The 17,539-nt window shown below is 40.0% G+C and overlaps 2 protein-coding genes across 2 annotated transcripts; both read left to right on the top strand.

The window, feature by feature from the left end:
* Positions 1-5,866: 5,866 nt before the first annotated feature.
* LOC110051969 (uncharacterized) lies at positions 5,867-10,183 on the top strand. Its single transcript, XM_020758084.2, has 2 exons — positions 5,867-6,601; positions 9,393-10,183. Exons 1-2 carry the CDS (start codon positions 5,882-5,884, stop codon positions 9,873-9,875), a joined length of 1,203 nt encoding a protein of 400 aa, XP_020613743.2. The 5' UTR covers positions 5,867-5,881; the 3' UTR covers positions 9,876-10,183.
* A 3,468-nt stretch (positions 10,184-13,651) lies between these two features.
* LOC110052109 (uncharacterized) lies at positions 13,652-16,827 on the top strand. The gene is made up of 2 exons (XM_020758237.2): positions 13,652-14,326; positions 15,927-16,827. Exons 1-2 carry the CDS (start codon positions 13,898-13,900, stop codon positions 16,248-16,250), a joined length of 753 nt encoding a protein of 250 aa, XP_020613896.2. The 5' UTR covers positions 13,652-13,897; the 3' UTR covers positions 16,251-16,827.
* The last annotated feature ends 712 nt before the right edge of the window (positions 16,828-17,539 follow it).

Here is a 17,539-nt window from a genome sequence, read left to right as displayed (position 1 = left end):
AGTTTTGCAACAAAAATCACCCCATTTTTTGGATGATTCGATAAGTCCGCCATCTTGGATTTCAAAAATATCAGAACCGCTCTAAACTTAACACCAAAATCAGTAAAACCTTATTTATTAATGAAGTCACTGTTATAGTTTGAATGCTGTTCATATAAGAAATGTTTGAAATCACGGCCACTTCAAGACCCTTCCCCAGGCTAATAGTTGAGAGAACAAAAAAGTGATCAGTAGTGTAACCACAACTGTAGTAGAACTATAAGGCCTTGACACTTAAATAAAGTTTCATTTATCATCATCGCCGTCATTGGAGGTGGAAAAGAAAGTGAAAACCAAGTGAATAGGATTAGTACGACAGACACAAGAAAGCGAAAGCCGATTCGTACAAGGTCAATCAAATCAGACATAATTTTAGATACGACTCTTCAAGAGAGCGGAAGTCGAACTGCTTTTTAGGGTTGTCAGTACGGATATCATTTGGTTTAGGGCTTTCCTCGAATATGCGTTCCTATTGAAAGTGAAAAACAAACTGCTAGTATCGCCGAAATGATTTGACGTGTCAGCGGAGAATAGAACTTTCTTCAGAGTGAAAATGACACACATTGACAGTTAGTTTTCAGTTCTTGCTGACATCTTTTGTGCGGATAAAGCAATAGGCTCGATTTCCGCCCCTCACTCGAGTCCGGTCCGAGAAGAGAGGGAGAGAGAGAGAGGAAAATAATAAAGAAGTTATTATTTACCGGCGTAAGGTACGTCAGTCCGTATAGTGAAAAACTGTGACCTCGGACTTGAAAATGCTGCCTAAGCCTGCGGCATCGGGGAGCAACTCGTACTCTTTTTTTTACTATACATAAACCGACCGCCCAGCTGGTAAATAACATATATCTATACTGCATGATGTATTGCCCGTTACAGGTTCGAAAAGCTCTAAACACGTGTTATGAAGACTCAATATTTTTTTTATAGAATTGAGTATTTTTAGGCTTTGTAGGTATGGATGGGAGATTCACTTGATCCTTCCATCGGTCCTTCGATTCAACTTTCAACTTTCAACTCGATTTGCTCAAAATCATTTTACAGTCAGGTAAAGCTTCCAGTATTTCCTCCAAGAAGAAGTTTCCAGGCGTATCCACGCATGCATCAGCATTCTGGTAAACTCGCTTCCCATCAGGTTTGGCGCCATTTTGAAACACATCAACCTAGTGATCTAGGAAGTCAAACGTTTGCTCTTCCCAGTCGAACACTGTAAATCCAAGGTGCCGCAAGGCTTTGGCAATTGATTTAGTTCCTTTTTTTAGAAATCCTGCACAGATGATCTTCATAGTTACGACTTCAGAATTTTAATGTCCCCGGCTCTATTCTGTCCGTTCGTCAAAGTGAGTTTGTGCAACCAGAAACTTGTGATATTGCATGTGACATCTGATTCTTGTCACGATTTAAAGGTCAAGATGCATTTAATGGCCTAAAAACCACGCCGTTTTTCACTCATGTTGTCGAATTGCAACATGAGCCAAGTATCTTTCAACTTCACGAGGCTAACCGTGTCATGTAAACATTTTTTTCTCCGGTGAATCTCAACAGATTTCTTAAGTAATACACCAATTGACAGCTAAGTGAATGTAAATTTCGCACTACGTTACGATCTGAAGCTAGGCCACGATGTAATAATAGCCAAAATATCATGCCGTATTTCACTAAAATATCCGTCAAATTGACTGTTAACCGTCTCAAACCACACGCTGTTTTTCAATTATTTTGTCTAGCATATTTCCACAGAATTATACGTTCATTGCGTCATTTAAAAGCTAAGTGAACACAGATTCCTAGGACATTTATGATAAGGAGGTTAAGATGAGCTGAGTACCTCAACTGGCCATTAGACTTTGTATTTACTACGTGGAAGCATCGTATCAAGGACTGACAGGCGGTCCCTAAATTGACAGAAAATTGGCCCAAAACAACCACCTTCCTTCCAGATTATCCCTTTATGACAGCTTTCTCCCTGTGTTTTAATAGCATGGGCTATTCATTGTTCATTATCCTTCTTGCATACTCTTTAGCATTTAGTTCTGGGAAAGTCACCCCAGACGAGCAAGCTCGCTGGGGAAAGCATGAAAGGTGCTAATAGAGTAAGCAGAAGGGGCGGGTGGGTGGGACGATTCCAACCAAAGTTAGGTAAAACTGACAACTACGAATAATTAAGGCATGCTTATATACTATGCACGAGGGCAAATGAATATTAATAAAGTATGAATAGCAGTCAAATTCCTCTTGTTCACACATCACGACTGGCTCCACTGGTGGACGCCATTTTGAATTTGCTGAATTTAAACTTGAAAAATTTCGCCTAAACTTTTCAAGTTTCGACCGAAACGTCGCACATGCGCGGTTCATGACATTGTCCCTTTAATAGCGGTCACCGCGATTTATCAACTCTGTCAATTTGCCAGATGTGTTTTGTCGTACCGGCGAGGATCTAGGGACTGAAGAGTACAATGCCCATCGCATCAATGAGAGTCCAGTATCATTAAGCTTCAATATTTGTTGTCATTAAAGTCACCAAACACAGCTGGATCACGAGTTAGCTTCAAACATTTCTCGAGTCGTTCGATTATCTGCCATGGGCATACTTCAATATTTGTTGTCATTAAAGTCACCAAACACAGCTGGATCACGAGTTAGCTTCAAACATTTCTCGAGTCGTTCGATTATCTGCCATGGGCATACTTTTACGGCTACGTGTAATTATGAACTGCCTAATGAGAAGTTAGCATGTTTATCTCATATCTTATGCTTTGTTTCGACCACCATGGTGGTGAACAAAGCAAATGGGTCATGTAGAATGAATGGCTCGAGCAAGCAACAGAAACAATGCTCCTAGCCCTAAACAAGAGAAAATGGTCTCTTGTCCTAAAGCAATACCGGCTGCCAAGAGAAAATGAGGTCTCTTCGTCTCTTGCGGCGGCTACAGTGAAAAAACAATAGCAGCTTAGGAGCTAGAGCTGCTAGAGCTGCTAGAGCTACTACAGTTCTGAACCAAAGGTGTGTTTATGACAGTTATGACATGTGTAACAGGTGCATTTCTGCTTAAGATAACGGATAGCGGACTGCCAACTCTAGACCTGCAATTGATAGTTAGTTTGGTTGGTTTACCCTCTACTCAGATCACGGGAGTTATTTATACCTCACGAGCACATAAAAGCGATCAAGAAACAAAATCAATCCACGAAGTTTGAGTCTGTTTGTGCTAGTTTATGTGTCTACTGCAAACGTAGAAAATATGTTGGAACCAAAATTGGTTGAAAAATTCTCAAAATCAAAATAGCCGTGAGACTGTAACTTCTCGGAGTGACCTTGCCAAATTAGGTGAGTTGTTTGTGTTTCCTTTTATGGGTCTTTAAGTCACACAAGAGAGTACTCGAAATGTGAATTTTACATATTAAAGGATTAATTCTGAGCAGTTGCCTGCTAAAAATCATTAAACTTTAAAGTCTCTCCCCCCCCCCCCCCCCCCAAAAAAAACAGTACATATCACGATTAAATCAGACCCAAAACCTCTCTACTGCCGGATGTTTTGAGCAGAAAATGGACGTTCGTCAACATATTTGGGAGAAAAAGCCAAACGCGCGGCGATCAACCAATCACTTATTTCATTACCTCCAGTTCGACAATAAGTCGTATCTAATTACCAGGTGCTGTCATTCTTGATCAACATCTCGTGAATCATGGCACGTCCTCGTCCAGAAAACTTGAACTGATAAGCAAGACATTTACCTATCACGGTAGAGAGACTATTCGATAATTTTATTAAAATACTTAGTCAGAAATAAGTGTCATCATTTAAATGCGTTCATACCATTCAGGCAGACAGGTTGCCTTGTGTAGAAGATTCCTAAGATAATTTACCAAAACGTATAAGTTTCTAGATGGTATCTCATAGGTTGTCAAACTGTGTAAAAATATCTCAACTGGTTGCTTAATCTCAATTATGACGGCACACGTTTTGGTCCCAGGGCAAACTCAATTTAAAGTTCTCGTTAATTACATCTGGGCCGATTAACGCATTATATTGAAGTTGAAAATTAATTTAGACAATTTACATTTATTGGCCACCGTCATAAAAATGCAGTTAAACGAGAGATATGATTATCAGTACCTTCACATGGGTAATTATGGATAAAGGTTAAAAATGTTAAAAACAGCGGCGACTGTGATGGCGCACATTGAGACTCTCCCAGACAGTGAGGGGTGGGGAGGGCCAAACAACTATCAGTTCGGTGTTTTTCGGCTGTCGAAAGTTATGCCCCCTCCCCCTCCCCCCTCCCCACTTTGCCGAGAGAATCCATTTCAAGAATCAAGCGCTCCTGGGTGTACGTTTCGAGTTTCAAAGTCTAACTAATAAGTTCGTGTCCACAATTCGCTTGTAACCCAACACTGTAGGTACCTTTACACAGGTCTGTAAGTAGGCAGGCACTTGCAGCTGTCATCAGCTACAATGACGACAGACAAATTATAAATGAATATAAGATGAGACAATGATGCATTGCTTTATTAATTAATCGCTTTCGAACCTCTACGTCGTTTTTCTCTCTATTTCGATTCGTGCGCTGCTTGGCGTCAATGAGAAAGAGAGATTTAAAATCGCGTTCTGAAAGCTCAGATGAAGATATATCTTTGATCAGAAACCTAAAACGAACTGAAATTCAACGAAATAATAACCCCCTGCGGAAGAGTTCGTATCTACAAAGATCGAATGATCGATTGTTTCTGTATCTCTTTATAATGTTCCCATCTCTTCATAAATCGAAGGAAGATCGTCTCTTAACTGAACGCAACTAAGTAGACAGAATCTTCGCAACCTGAAATATCCATGGAAGGCGTGGGTTGCTCAGAACATTTGCAGTTAGACGTGTAGGTATGTGGCAACAATTCTCTCCAATCCAAGCATGTTTATAACACTAAATTGGGACTGTAGATCATTTTCCTTATTTGGTTTTACCTTTCGTAGTCACGCGCGTAATAAGCGGATTTGCTTTCTCCGATCCCTTGTTTTCGTTCTCCCCCCCCCCCCCCCCCCCTTACCGTCATGTAGTGACAAGGGCGGCCTGAGAGGGAAATATCGTATTCTTAAGCACGTAAAGAATGGGAAATGTTTGTCACAACAAAAGCAAATCGAGCTAGCCTTCCGTTTGCTGCTGATTAAAAGACATTGGTCGTGGTAAATATTGTTGAAAAAGAGTAAAACTGATTTATGACCCATGATTGAGAAAGAATCTCACAGTTATGGCTTTCAAAAGAAAGCTAGGATTTAAGTGTCACTAGGTGTTTATTTCTTTCTTGCACAAGGAATTGAGCAGACGAATGAAACCTAAATATTTTTCCAGACACGTTTGAATGATGTTGAAAAGAGGTGGTGTACATCAAAGGGTTTTTATCGAGTCTCTTCGTTTCACAAACGGACAGAGTGCTCTTTTCGATGGGTCTAAACATGTTTCGAGCCGCATACGACAAATGGTAGAAAATACAGATATACTTTCAAATGAAATATAGATTTGTTAATAACAATGAACCGAAATAAGGATTACTATCGACCTGTCGAATTCAATTGACACAATCTCAGTTTGTGATTACAAGAATTGCAGCTATATTTACATTTAAGAGCACCAGCTGGGTTCCGTGATAAAGATCTATTCTCTCCTTAAATATAGTAAAAGCAAAAACGTTTTGAACAGGAACAAGGAATCGATCGCTGCTGAGATAAAGATACTTCATGCCAATAAAGGTTAACGAATTGTTCTTCGACTAAGACAATTCTTTCATAGTCGTAGACACTAGAATGGTGTATGGATAAATAGTGTTTTTTAGACGGAATTTTAGTAGGATGGTAACCCGATCCATACTTAGCCATTTAAACGGGGTCCATGGGTCACGAAAAAGGCTTTTCGTATTTACAATTCATTTCTGTTTTAGTTATCGAACTCGAGCACTTAAGACTCGCCCTGAACATTCCAGGAATATTTCCAAATTCCGACCTAATAAACCACAGTCGCCATACGATATCTCACGATCATCTCCACTCGCCACTGAAAAGAGGTGCCACCTTAACAGTGCTTTCCCGTTTTTCCTTTGTTTTGTAGCATTTTCAAATTTGGTTCACAACAAAAACAATTCATTCAAGATGTCTAGCGAGGTACTACTCAAAGTTCGCGAGCGAATGCAAAAACTCAAAGACAAAATCGACGACGCCGAGGAACGGGAGCATAATGCCAAAACGAGTATGAAAGAGGTGGAAGCCACTTACAACCAGCATGAGTCTGACATCGACTCGATGAAAAAGAGAATTTCACTTCTTCAGAAAGAGCTGGACGAGAAGAAAGTCCTATTGGAGGAAAGGAAAATGAAGAGTGAAGAATACGAGGAAAAGTGTGTGCAGGAGAGTGAAGTGGTGCGAACCCTGGAGAGCGTCGAGATCGACGAAGACGAGAGAATACACCAGATTGAGACAGATCTAGCCGAGACGACAGTAAGAGCCGACACCATGGAGCTACAAAGCACGGAACTCAAGCAAAAACTTGGGCAGTTGGAAAACGAAATTCAAAAGGTATGGGCGATGTTTAGGACGTGACGAAATTTTTCTGGCTGACATAATTGTTCATCATTGTCAAGTAGACTGGGTTACCAAATAGCCCAGCTACCGTCCCGAACGCTTTTAAAATTGATAAAATTGGAATTCTTTTTCCGGCCTGTTCAATTATGAGCCTCGACTAATTAATAGTACTAAAAACCTGCGTTGTTTAATCTTTCATTTTCTTATCGCAAAAACCAATTGGTCAGCTAATCAGTGACCGAAAAAGCTCATAAAATATTTGGATAAGTCACCCTGTAATAGATATTACCCCACAACCGAATGAAACTTCCCAAATCACTGATTGTTATCGCAGTGATAGCTTTGCCATGTGTTATTCGTTTCCAAGGCTTTTAACAATCTAAAAAGAGTCAGCTCGGTCAAAATGGCCGTTTGAAGTCCTTATTGTGCTCCCAGAAATTTTTGCTCGATGAATGACGCGCGCGGAGTAAACAGAGGGCTTTGTTGATTGTTTCGTGTCAATATAAAAGTGCTTTGATTTTCTATGGCTGAAATTTCCAAAGTCCTTGTCTATGCTCTCGAAATCAAGTATAACTATATTTTGAGTCTCAAACAAAAGAGAAACCTTCACTGAAGGGCTAAGGGGGGTCTCGTTTGGAGGAAGGAGAAGGAAGGAGGGGGGAGGGGTGATAATATGCACTCTGCTCTGCTTGCAGTAAAATGGCCCATAATTTAGCGTACAGTACTGAACCTCACTCTCTCGAACTCGGGTATCTCGAACTGGCCGCTATCTCGAACTTAAATCATTTTCCCTTTTCACTTACTATCGGCAATCTCGAGTCCCCGACATCTTGAACTATTTTTCGTTTCCCTGAGTTCCAGGTGGCGGGGTTCAACTGTAGTCCATTTATAACTAGATGCATTTCATCGAAATTGGCTTTACGGGGTTGATACCATCCTAACGTACATTTTAACAACTACAAGAGGATGTCATGATCGAAATCGACCTTCTGTTCGAAATTCTGGTATCTCACCATTTCTCTTTTACTTCTCGTACCCTCGTCCTCCCCCCGGTCTTTTCCAAGGTTAGGGTTTGTGCGTGTCAGCCGCTTAAAATTGCGTGACAACGCCTGGCGGAAACTTATATGGCAAACAGTCACAGGATTCACCACCACCATGAAACCTTCACGCTAGCTTTCGAAACAGCGGCATGTGAAGACCAAATTTCCCTTTCTTCTCTTCGTAAAAAAAAAATTAAAACCGATTGGTAAAAAGAACAAAGCATCTGGTCAAGATAGATACACACCTTTATTTGAAAATAAAAATCTAAAGATAAATTTTCAGGGTAGTTCCTTCAAGGAGCTTACAAAGCATCTCTGCTATCAATAGGAGCCATGAAGCTCCTATTGATAGCAGAGATACATAAGCAGGAAATACATAAAATGACTAAACACTAGTGTCGATAGGCAAATTGCAGATAATGTGTTACAAACCCCGGAATTTGTCCATTGATCATGGAGGAATTCAAAGCAGCTACGTCACGGTTTGAGCATCTTGAAAAGTGAAGCCAAAGTTCGTCGTTTTTAATCCATGTCAATCTTCTCCATCCTAAAGCACCCTTGTTCCTTCATGGTTTATTATTATCTCTTTGGAGTTTCCCCGTCTTAGTAAGCTATCATTTTCAGATTTGCTTTAATTCAAAGATAATTTTGTACTACGTGGCCAGAAGAACTCAAATTACTGCGACTTAGCTTCTTTAACTAACGGCACTTCAATAACTTCAACATAATACCACTTTTAACACAAAAGAACACTATCTCGGTTTCCCCGGTGGGCTGTCCCCACCAGGGGAAATTTTCACTATCGCGTCCCACTCCGGCGCATTTCAAAACTGGAATTCATTCGGGAGGGCATAATAAGATCAGATTAGATAGCTAGCCAAGAATAGCATCTAATCTTGAGCTCTCTGCATTAATCGCTGCGTGGAACCAATTAACGTTCTCGCACATTTCAGCTTCCAGATACCGACCAGTGAAACCGATTAGGGACGATATCCGATCAATTCGAGCTAGAAATTCTTTGTTTAGATGAAGTGTAACTGTTTCAGACTCATCAAGATTATTTTCTTTTACTCAAAACAATCATTAGGTGACACGTGACTAGACAGCAATTCAAACAATCTAGAAGTAGATTTTGATGGTTCAGTCCTCTGGGCTACTCCATCTTGTTATAAACGGACACAGATTAAATTTTCCATTGTAAATTGACACAAACTTATTACCTTGTATTAGCTGACGATTTCCCTTATCATGGACCATTGCGCTTGGTGTCCGTGTCGATATTGTAAGTTCCTGGGAGGGGGTACTCCAAGACAAATTAGGTGGGAGTGTGCAACCCGCTTCCAAAACCCCTTACCCTATTTAAGATCAAAATCTGCCATTATCCCTACCCTATTTATGACCTGACCAAAAATTCGACACCCCATTTAAGACCTGCTTTATATTTAGTTTTCTAGTTCAGACTGATGTTAAAAGCACTGTGAAGGGCTTTTACTGAGAGTCTTACCGAAAGACTAGAGTACAAAAGCCATACCTTATTTGAGACCAAAATGGCCGAAATCGATACCCTATTTCTGACCAAAACGGCTAAAACTCCATACCCTTTAGGGACCGCACATACCTACAAAGCCCATATAAGGGAGTTCTCCCCCTTCTTGGGTGTAACTATACAAGTTAGATGCGATGGCTAACACGGGAGAAAAATCTCTTTTGTTAAATTTTCTTCTTTATTCTCTTTGTGATAACAGGCAAACGAACGCGAGGGTGCCGCTTTGCAGAAAATCGATAATTTGCAAGAGCGCGTCAACCAAGCTGGGGAAAATCTGCGAGATCTGGAACAGAAGGATGAGGACGCAAGCGAGCGTGAGCAAGAAAACGAAGAGAAGGTATCATTCCTGGAGAGCCAAGTCAAGGAAATGTCGGCGGGTGCGGAAGATGAGGAGAGAAAAATACCACCATTAGAACGTGTAATCGATCAGATGACTGCAGAATTAGAAGAATGGAAAAAGAAGGCGACCGATATTAGGAAGGAGTTTGATGACATGGACCTGCTTGTCGGTGGGGGGCTGAGCGACGACGAGGACGATGACTTCGTGTCGAAGAAACAACCAGCGACGCCGGCAGCCAAGGAGGAAGACGAAGAGGACGAGGAGAAAGAATTGGAAGACGACGACAGAGCGAGAAACGAGGACCAAGAGCGATACGATGACGACGAAGAAGATGAAGACTGATATGAATATACGAATAACGTTATGCTAGCTAGGCATGTCAAATTGAGAGTCGATGTGCGTATAGGTTTGTTCGAAAAGGTTTTTTTTTTAAGCCATGTTTTCCATTTCATAACCGAAGACTTAGTTAGAAGATACAATGTCTTATGGGTTCAAAAGTTTAACGGATCGGGGAGGGAGGGTGGTGCGAAATTGAGGAGGGAACCTCGCTAATCAGTGAATTCATTACAAGCCAGTGAACCGAAAATCTGCAATATTCTAGATCATTTGTAACATGCTTTTTTGTTCGATTAAAAGAAAATTTTATCTTTGCTAACGAGTGATTTTTATCCGATACGATACATAATCCGATATCGGATATTATTAACCGGTTATTATTCGCATTTGTGTGTCGTGAAACCCAGTCTGACTAAGCTTTTAAAAAAAGAAAAGAAAACTGAAAAAAAGAGAAAAAGAGAAAAATCTCTGAGGAGCAAAGATTTTTATGACAAATGGGTCATTTCAGAATTTTTTGCATGCCTCTTTCAAATCGAGCTTAATCCTCTACATACAAAGCTCTAGATCTCTTGGTATGAATGAAATGTTCCTACGAAAACACGTTTGATTCACATAATGAAAATGAACGTGTAGGTGAAAGCACTTTCAAACGAATGGCTTTGCCTTAAGACTTGACGGGCAAAAGGTAACTTGGCATGGCGTATTCAGTTTAATACACAAAGACATCCGTTCAATCACCCTTTCATGGATATCTGTTCAATCTTTTACATTCCTCTACCTATAACCAGGCCATAACCTTCCTTATCTTTATGACAGAAACTAATTAGTTTTATCGTTCCTCGCTAGAATTGCTAATTTCCTTGTACGTCAAAGTCGGAAAGAATTTTAAGAACTCACCATGCCCAGATGCCCTAAATAGAAGAAGAGGCCATGGCAATTCTGGCGTCTCTCTCACTTATCTCTTACTGCTTACTTTACGCGTAACAGAGATTGAATAATGAAATTGTAGCTGCATTGACAATCTAATTTTTTTGGGCATTTTAAAGAAACCATGTCACGAAATTTTAAGACATAAAACAAGATAAGCTTTGAATTGATGAAAATTTTAACAAATTAATTTAATTTAAATGATTGATTAATATTACTTGACATAAAGTGATTTTACGCTAGTTACAAATATGTAAATTTGTTTCGGATAACTCCACGCTCTCCTTATGGAACTATTCTTTCTAGAACCACGTGCTTAAAGCATGCCCAAAGGATTTTATAGTGCAGTCTGTCAACGTTATTGTCGACTGCCACCTGGAACATAAAGTTCATACTGATATGCAACGCAATCACTTAAAGTGCCTATGAAGTAAAAAATAATTGCTGCTGATTTGAAAGGCTTTTCAAAGTAAAGAAGAATGGCGTTTTCCTTTTTGGAATATCTGTTTTCGTTTTAGAGATATTCATGTTTTTGTATTATAAGTGATGACGTCATAGGTGGTTCCACTAAAACAGTTCAACACTCAATCAAGAATATCTCTAGAAATATTAAAGCAGTGTTCTTTAAACTTGGCACCAGAAATGAACATCACAAAAGAAACAAAATGACACCCGTTGTGCCGTCACCATGGCAACAGTTATGCTGCTGGTCCTGTTTTAATTAAAACTAACATTACCAGATTTTATCTCAAACAAGGATCATCCACTCCCAACAATCTAATGGGAAGAGTTAAGACAATATGGGAATCATGAGTGTTCCAAACAAGACCCTCTGTCCCTTTTCAAAGAGTTGCAAATTGGCATATTTGGTTTTTCACAGAAAGAGACTGGAGCCAAAAGTGTTGCCATGGCAACAACACAGAAAGTGACATTCTGTTTCTTTTGTGATGCACATTTGTGGTGCCAAGTTTGAAGAACACTGCTCCAATATTTCTAGAGATATTCTTGATTCCGTGTTTTACTGTTCAAGTGGAACCACCTATGATGTCATCACTTTCCTCATTTGCATAATACAAAAACGTAAATATCTCTAGAACGAAAAAAGATATTTCAAAAAGGGAAACGCCATTCTTCTTTACTTTGAAGAGCCTTTCAAATAAGCGGCAATTATTTTTTACTTCATAGGCACTTTAAATAGTGTGACCAACAAGACCAATTCTTATGTAAACAAACACACTTAAAGTAGCGTGACCTAAAAGCACCAATTTTTTTTCTGTTACAGATGATTTTTCAACGCCTCTAACAGCTATGCTTTGACAGATAAATACTACCTCTGTTTATGAAGTGATGCTACAGTATTGTTATCACAAAAATGCCCAGCCATTGGTGAACCAATGCTCTCTATGGCAAAATAGGGTACATAGCTGACAGTACAACTGTTAAAAAGCACCCTTAATTTTAGCTTTAAATGCTTATAACTCGCAAACGAGCTCGATGACCCCCATTTTTTATCATCAAATTGCGATAAGCATGACGAGATACAACTTTCTGGAAAGTTTAAAAAAATTCTGTCTAAAGGGTTCAGAGCCACCTTAAATTTTCGAAAATTTAACCACTCATGAAATGGAGACAAATAAAAATGAAATAATAGAATTATCTAAGCCTCACTAAAACACTAAAACCAATCAAGATGTTAAGATACGCTAAAATATTTCCATTTGTACATTGCCAAAATACAAGGCAACTAAAGTAGCTATTTTAAAAATAATGTTCATTTTCAGTATTCACACCACTGTAGTGTTCAACTCTTAACTGTTTGTTACTGATGAAATCAGTGCAGTTTTTCAACAAGGATCAGCAAATAGCGAGTTAACGTCCGTCACAACTCGGAATATTGCGCTTACAATGTCGTCCACGGAGTTTTATCCAAACTGAATCCGTTCACCATCCCAACTGACTCCTAAAATATTTTCGTATCTGTTATCTAACAGATAAGCTTCATGCAAATTAGCATTTTTACGATTTCGCCTCATTGAGACCCTCATGGAACTTAATTTGTTAAAGGGTCGGATTAATAGGATTTTAACGCTACTTCAGATGTCTAGTCTGTTGTGCTCTGTTGCTTTACTGGAACCACGGAACTTTGTCGCGTGACGTCAGCTCGCGTGACTGAAGGCTTGGGAATGTGTCACGGAATTTTATCTTACGTCTTTAGTCACGCGAGTCGACGTAAATAAAGAAAGTCCGAGATTCATTTACTTTCAATTGCTTCATTCTTGAATACCTGTACGTGCATAATTAACCCATTAAATCATCAAAGAAAACCGAAAGAAATGCAAACTATGTCAGGTGTCGCTTCCGTGCTCACGACACGCCCTATTCCGCTAACAGAAAGAAACACGTCTCCAGAAGTTTCACAAATCTCTTCCAACAAGCGCCAAAACTGAGTCTGAAATTGTTCTCGTTCTCGGTCGTGCTGATCCGATCGTAGCGTCAGTTAAATACGAGATAAAAGATCTAATTACGACGTGTTTTGCTACATTTATGCTTATTCTTTGAATGTGTTTCGCGACACAAAAGAAGTCATTAAGAAATATAGAATAATACTAAGCCACAAGCTGTGAAGCAAATCACGTCCATTAGCAGGACATTGACCATGACGACGATCAATGTCCACTTTCTCCCTGCAATATCCACAGAAACCACGAGTGTACAATACGAGAATAAAGTTAAGGATCACACGGGAGCCATTTCCTCGATACACAGCCAAATTCTCTTATCTGGTATTGAAGGAGGTGTATTGACATCCGTTATGAGAATTTGCCTTAGAAATCGACAGTCAAGCACATTCATGATATTCGACCGCGTCTGGACCAATAGCGTTTTGAAAAGTATGACGAATTTACATGAAGATGAGCAGTACTCGGATCGCCCATGTTCACTTGCAATATCCACTTCAGAAATATTCAGCATTCTTGGAGAAAATCTGCATCTTTAAAATTCTATAACCACAACCGGATTGCGCAAATTAACTCGTTCGCTTATTTTTCGTGTTAGCCACTCGCACATATTATTGTACGGTTTGAAAAATTCTCGAAATAATGCAGGCGACGAACACAGTTAAGAACAAGATTCGAGATCGTATGCAAGAGATCAAAGATAAAATCGACAACGCCGAAGATAGGGAACAAAACGCCAAAGATTTATTCAAAGAAGCTGCTGAAAAAGTGTATAACCTAGAGTCAGAAATTGATTCCAAAACGAAGAAAATCGGTCAAATGGAGAAATACCTGGCAGAAAAGGAGAAGGAGCTGGAGAGAAAACTCAAGAAGTTGGAAGAAATTGCACAGAAACAGGAGGTAGAGAACGAGTTGGTGAAGACCCTCGAGAACATGGAGTTGGATGGCGACGAAAAGTTGAGCGAGCTAGAGAAGCAAGTGGATAAAATTAGGAACATAGCTGAAAGCAAGGAGTCGGAGAATAAAGAAATGACCCTTCGAATGGCACAGCTAGAGAACGAACTCGATAAGGTATGGTTTACTTCGTATTAAGTAAACTTGCTCTCCATGGAACAGAAGATTGAATAGGAAATTAGGAGCGCATGCCGATCGAGCCCTTAGATTAGAACAATAACTCCATCATCGTATCAACCTAATAAGCCAATCCAATCAAAGTGCTTCTAGACCAGCCTTTTTTATAGACAAAGAAAAGGCAAAGATTGCCACCCAGGAGATTTGAATTAATCTATGTAATGTTCTCCGACAGCTTTCCAAACAAATTGCGTGCTCTCTGATGCATATAACCACGAAACCCTCCAAGTATTGTAGCATAAGATAAGTGTATTAGTTAATAATGCTGTTAAAACGACGTCGTATTCGAACAGAAATGACACAAATGGGTCGAAACAAGTTTTGAACCTCTAAACGGGGTTTCTAAACCGATTTTAAGAAGTTTCTCTTTTGTTGTGCAAAGAAGTAGACATCGTGAATTTTAAATGAGTTTGGTTCGAAATCCCTTTCTTTGGTACGTCAAAAATGAAGCTAACCAAGTTAAATTCTGAACGTTCTTCAATGTCTAAATTCAAAATTGACGAATACATTTTCCAGAATTCTTGGCTATAGCCGCTCCGTTTTTGCCTCAAATGAATTGTCTCAAATCAGCGTTGCTCATAAACAGTCGGTAGCTACGCACTACAATGAAATAACACGAATAATCTGCTACCAACCATAAACAAAACAAAGCAGCGAATTAGTGCGACGCAAGTTCCATTTTGCTAGAAAGGGCATATACAGATCGAAATCTTATATCAAATGCTCTCCGTGAAATTTTATTTCTGCAATATTAATTAACACTATTACTGTGAGGGAACAAAGAAATCAAATAAAATTTGATAACGTAATTGTTTCAGATTGTTAAGTAATCTTCTCATACAAGCTTATTTATAAAGCCACGTATGTGAGATCCAGCACTCAGTCAAAGCACTAGCTATTCAAATCGGTCTGATGAAGTTTTCACTCCTTCCGACAGTAAGCCACGTATCGTCCTGAGAAAGCTGCTACCGGACTTAAAAATATTACGTCTTCAGCTGTCTTTGTAGGGCTGTATACAAGTTCAACATATAATCGAGTGGTTTAGCACCAAGCAAAACGCTGGCTCGTTATTATCTATTGGCAGAAAAATCCTGTTAATGGGATATTTAAAAAGGGGAACAGAAAAATCGGTGAGTCGGTGTTACATTCAGATTTCAGTCTGGTCACAGTGCCGCCGTTGTTCTTCCCCTCCCGAGCCAGGGATTTGCATTTTGTGTCTTCCTCAAAATCAGGAACTTGTGTGGAGACACTTTAGACGAGAAGGATTTGGGACGAGTCAAGGGTGCGGCACTGACTCACTCAAAAACCGTTCTAGGAAATAAACACTTTTCGGAATCTAAGAGAAGGGACCGACCTCAAGTAGGCTACGGCGAATCAGGGCAAAAAAGGGGTGGGGGAGGAGTTGAAATGTTCTATCTACTATAGCATTCCATCAGGGGCAAATCTTTGCCAAATACACCAGAAGACTGGAAATGGGATTATTATTATTAACCTGAATGTCTAACACTGCCTTTTTGTTTTTACTTATCGTCGTCTGTAGGCGCTCAAAAGAATGGAAGACGCCGTGGATAAGGTCGAAAGACTGCAAGAGTCCATCACACTGGGAAAGTCCAAACTGGATGATCTGAAAGAGAAGGAAGAAGGAGCTTACGAGAGGGAGGACGAAAGCGACAAAAAGTCGAGCTTCCTCGCACAGGAAGTACATGAAAAGGTGAGCACAGCGGAAGAGAAGGAACGAGAAGTCGCTAACTTGGAGAGGTACAAGGAAGAAATAAACGCCGAGATAAACGATGTAAAATGTAGGATCAACGAAGTACATAGCGAGATGGAAAAACTCCATGATTGCATCGACGATTTGTATTGAAATTCTAGTGTCAGGCAAAAAAGCTCTCCCCTCCGTAGAGGTTCGAAACGTTCATTATAGGAATCCGCTGTGCGAGATGAGTGTAGGCACCCTTATGTAACCCTGCTCCGGCACTGACATCGCTCAGCGGATTCTCCCACCCGAAAAACCTTTTTGAGCCTCTCTGGAGAGATGAAAAAGTTCGCTTTTCCGAGATCTTAGGAGCTCGAGTTGCGACTCTTACGTAAGCTAAGCCACAACACTTAGTCCGTTATTTCTTGTTACGGTTAGTAGTTTTTTCCTTTGTGAAGCCGACAACTTTTACAGAAGGAACAGACAGGTTGAAAGAAATAGGTCCATCTGTAACCATTGTCCGGTGTTTGTTACTGCGAATTATTCCTTGTCGTCCGCTGCACTAGCGCTATACTGTCTTCGCCTGTTTTAAGGTCTGGTCTACATATTTTGTTGTAAAATTATAAGATTATTACCAAAACCTATTTTTTAGTCGCTAATATGAGAGGTTTTACATTAACGAAACAGATACTACTTTTATTCAAAATTATTTACATTCAATAAAGGTCGTCGACTTCTTGCTGCAGGCCTTGCGTTCAATACTAACTGAATGATTGATAACACAACTTCTTTAGTCTGCGTGACAAGGGCCTGCAACTGGCCAAACTTAAACACGCATAAACGCAAGCAAAACGTGTATGTACACTACTCAATGTTCACCTTGCTAAGAAAATAAAAGCCTGGTTATAGGCTTTTAAATACGAATTCTCATCACTTTGGATTTCTTCTCTCTCTTAAATCTCGAGAAGAAGTTCATTACGGTTGCTTTTGCTGTTGTGTGATTTCTTGTCTTCTCCCAGGCATTCGAGGCCGACATATTCAAAGTCACGTGATCAGTGGGAACACTGGTTCTGTCAGTTCCAACCTCAACAACAAGGGCTGGGTCACGTGAGTGTCCGTAAGACAGGTGCCCGTCAAAATTGACAGATGTGGGTTGAGCTAGTTCGTTCATAAATAACGATGGACACTCGTCAAAGGGTTCCAATGAGGAAGACTTCTCTGTCTCACTTTTGATTTCTTTCCCAGTCTTGTTGTTCCATTTCTGGTATATTTTACCGCTCGACGTTACTGAAAAGGTGATGGCGATTTCACTGCTCGTCTTTTCTTGCCGTCGCCCGCCTGTGAGCGTTCTTTTCCATGCTTCTGTCCTCGCAGCAAAACAAGCCGTGTTTCTTTTAGAAGTTTCATTTATTTCATAATTCTTGCCCCTCTTGGATTTCTCACCGCCGGCAACTTTC

Source organism: Orbicella faveolata, unplaced genomic scaffold (assembly GCF_042242905.1).
Source record: "Orbicella faveolata isolate gen_17 unplaced genomic scaffold, um_ofav_v1 contig_47, whole genome shotgun sequence".
In the NCBI taxonomy this organism is placed as follows: domain Eukaryota; kingdom Metazoa; phylum Cnidaria; class Anthozoa; order Scleractinia; family Merulinidae; genus Orbicella; species Orbicella faveolata.
This window is presented reverse-complemented; position numbering and strand designations above follow the sequence as displayed.

Excerpts from the sequence above, each read along its gene's own strand:
- LOC110051969 (XM_020758084.2), top strand. The coding sequence starts at position 5,882 with ATGGTAACCCGATCCATACTTAGCCATTTAAACGGGGTCCATGGGTCA. Across the intron at positions 6,602-9,392 it reads TGGAAAACGAAATTCAAAAG|GCAAACGAACGCGAGGGTGC; the intron begins GTATGGGCGATG and ends TTGTGATAACAG.
- LOC110052109 (XM_020758237.2), top strand. The coding sequence starts at position 13,898 with ATGCAGGCGACGAACACAGTTAAGAACAAGATTCGAGATCGTATGCAA. Across the intron at positions 14,327-15,926 it reads TAGAGAACGAACTCGATAAG|GCGCTCAAAAGAATGGAAGA; the intron begins GTATGGTTTACT and ends CGTCGTCTGTAG.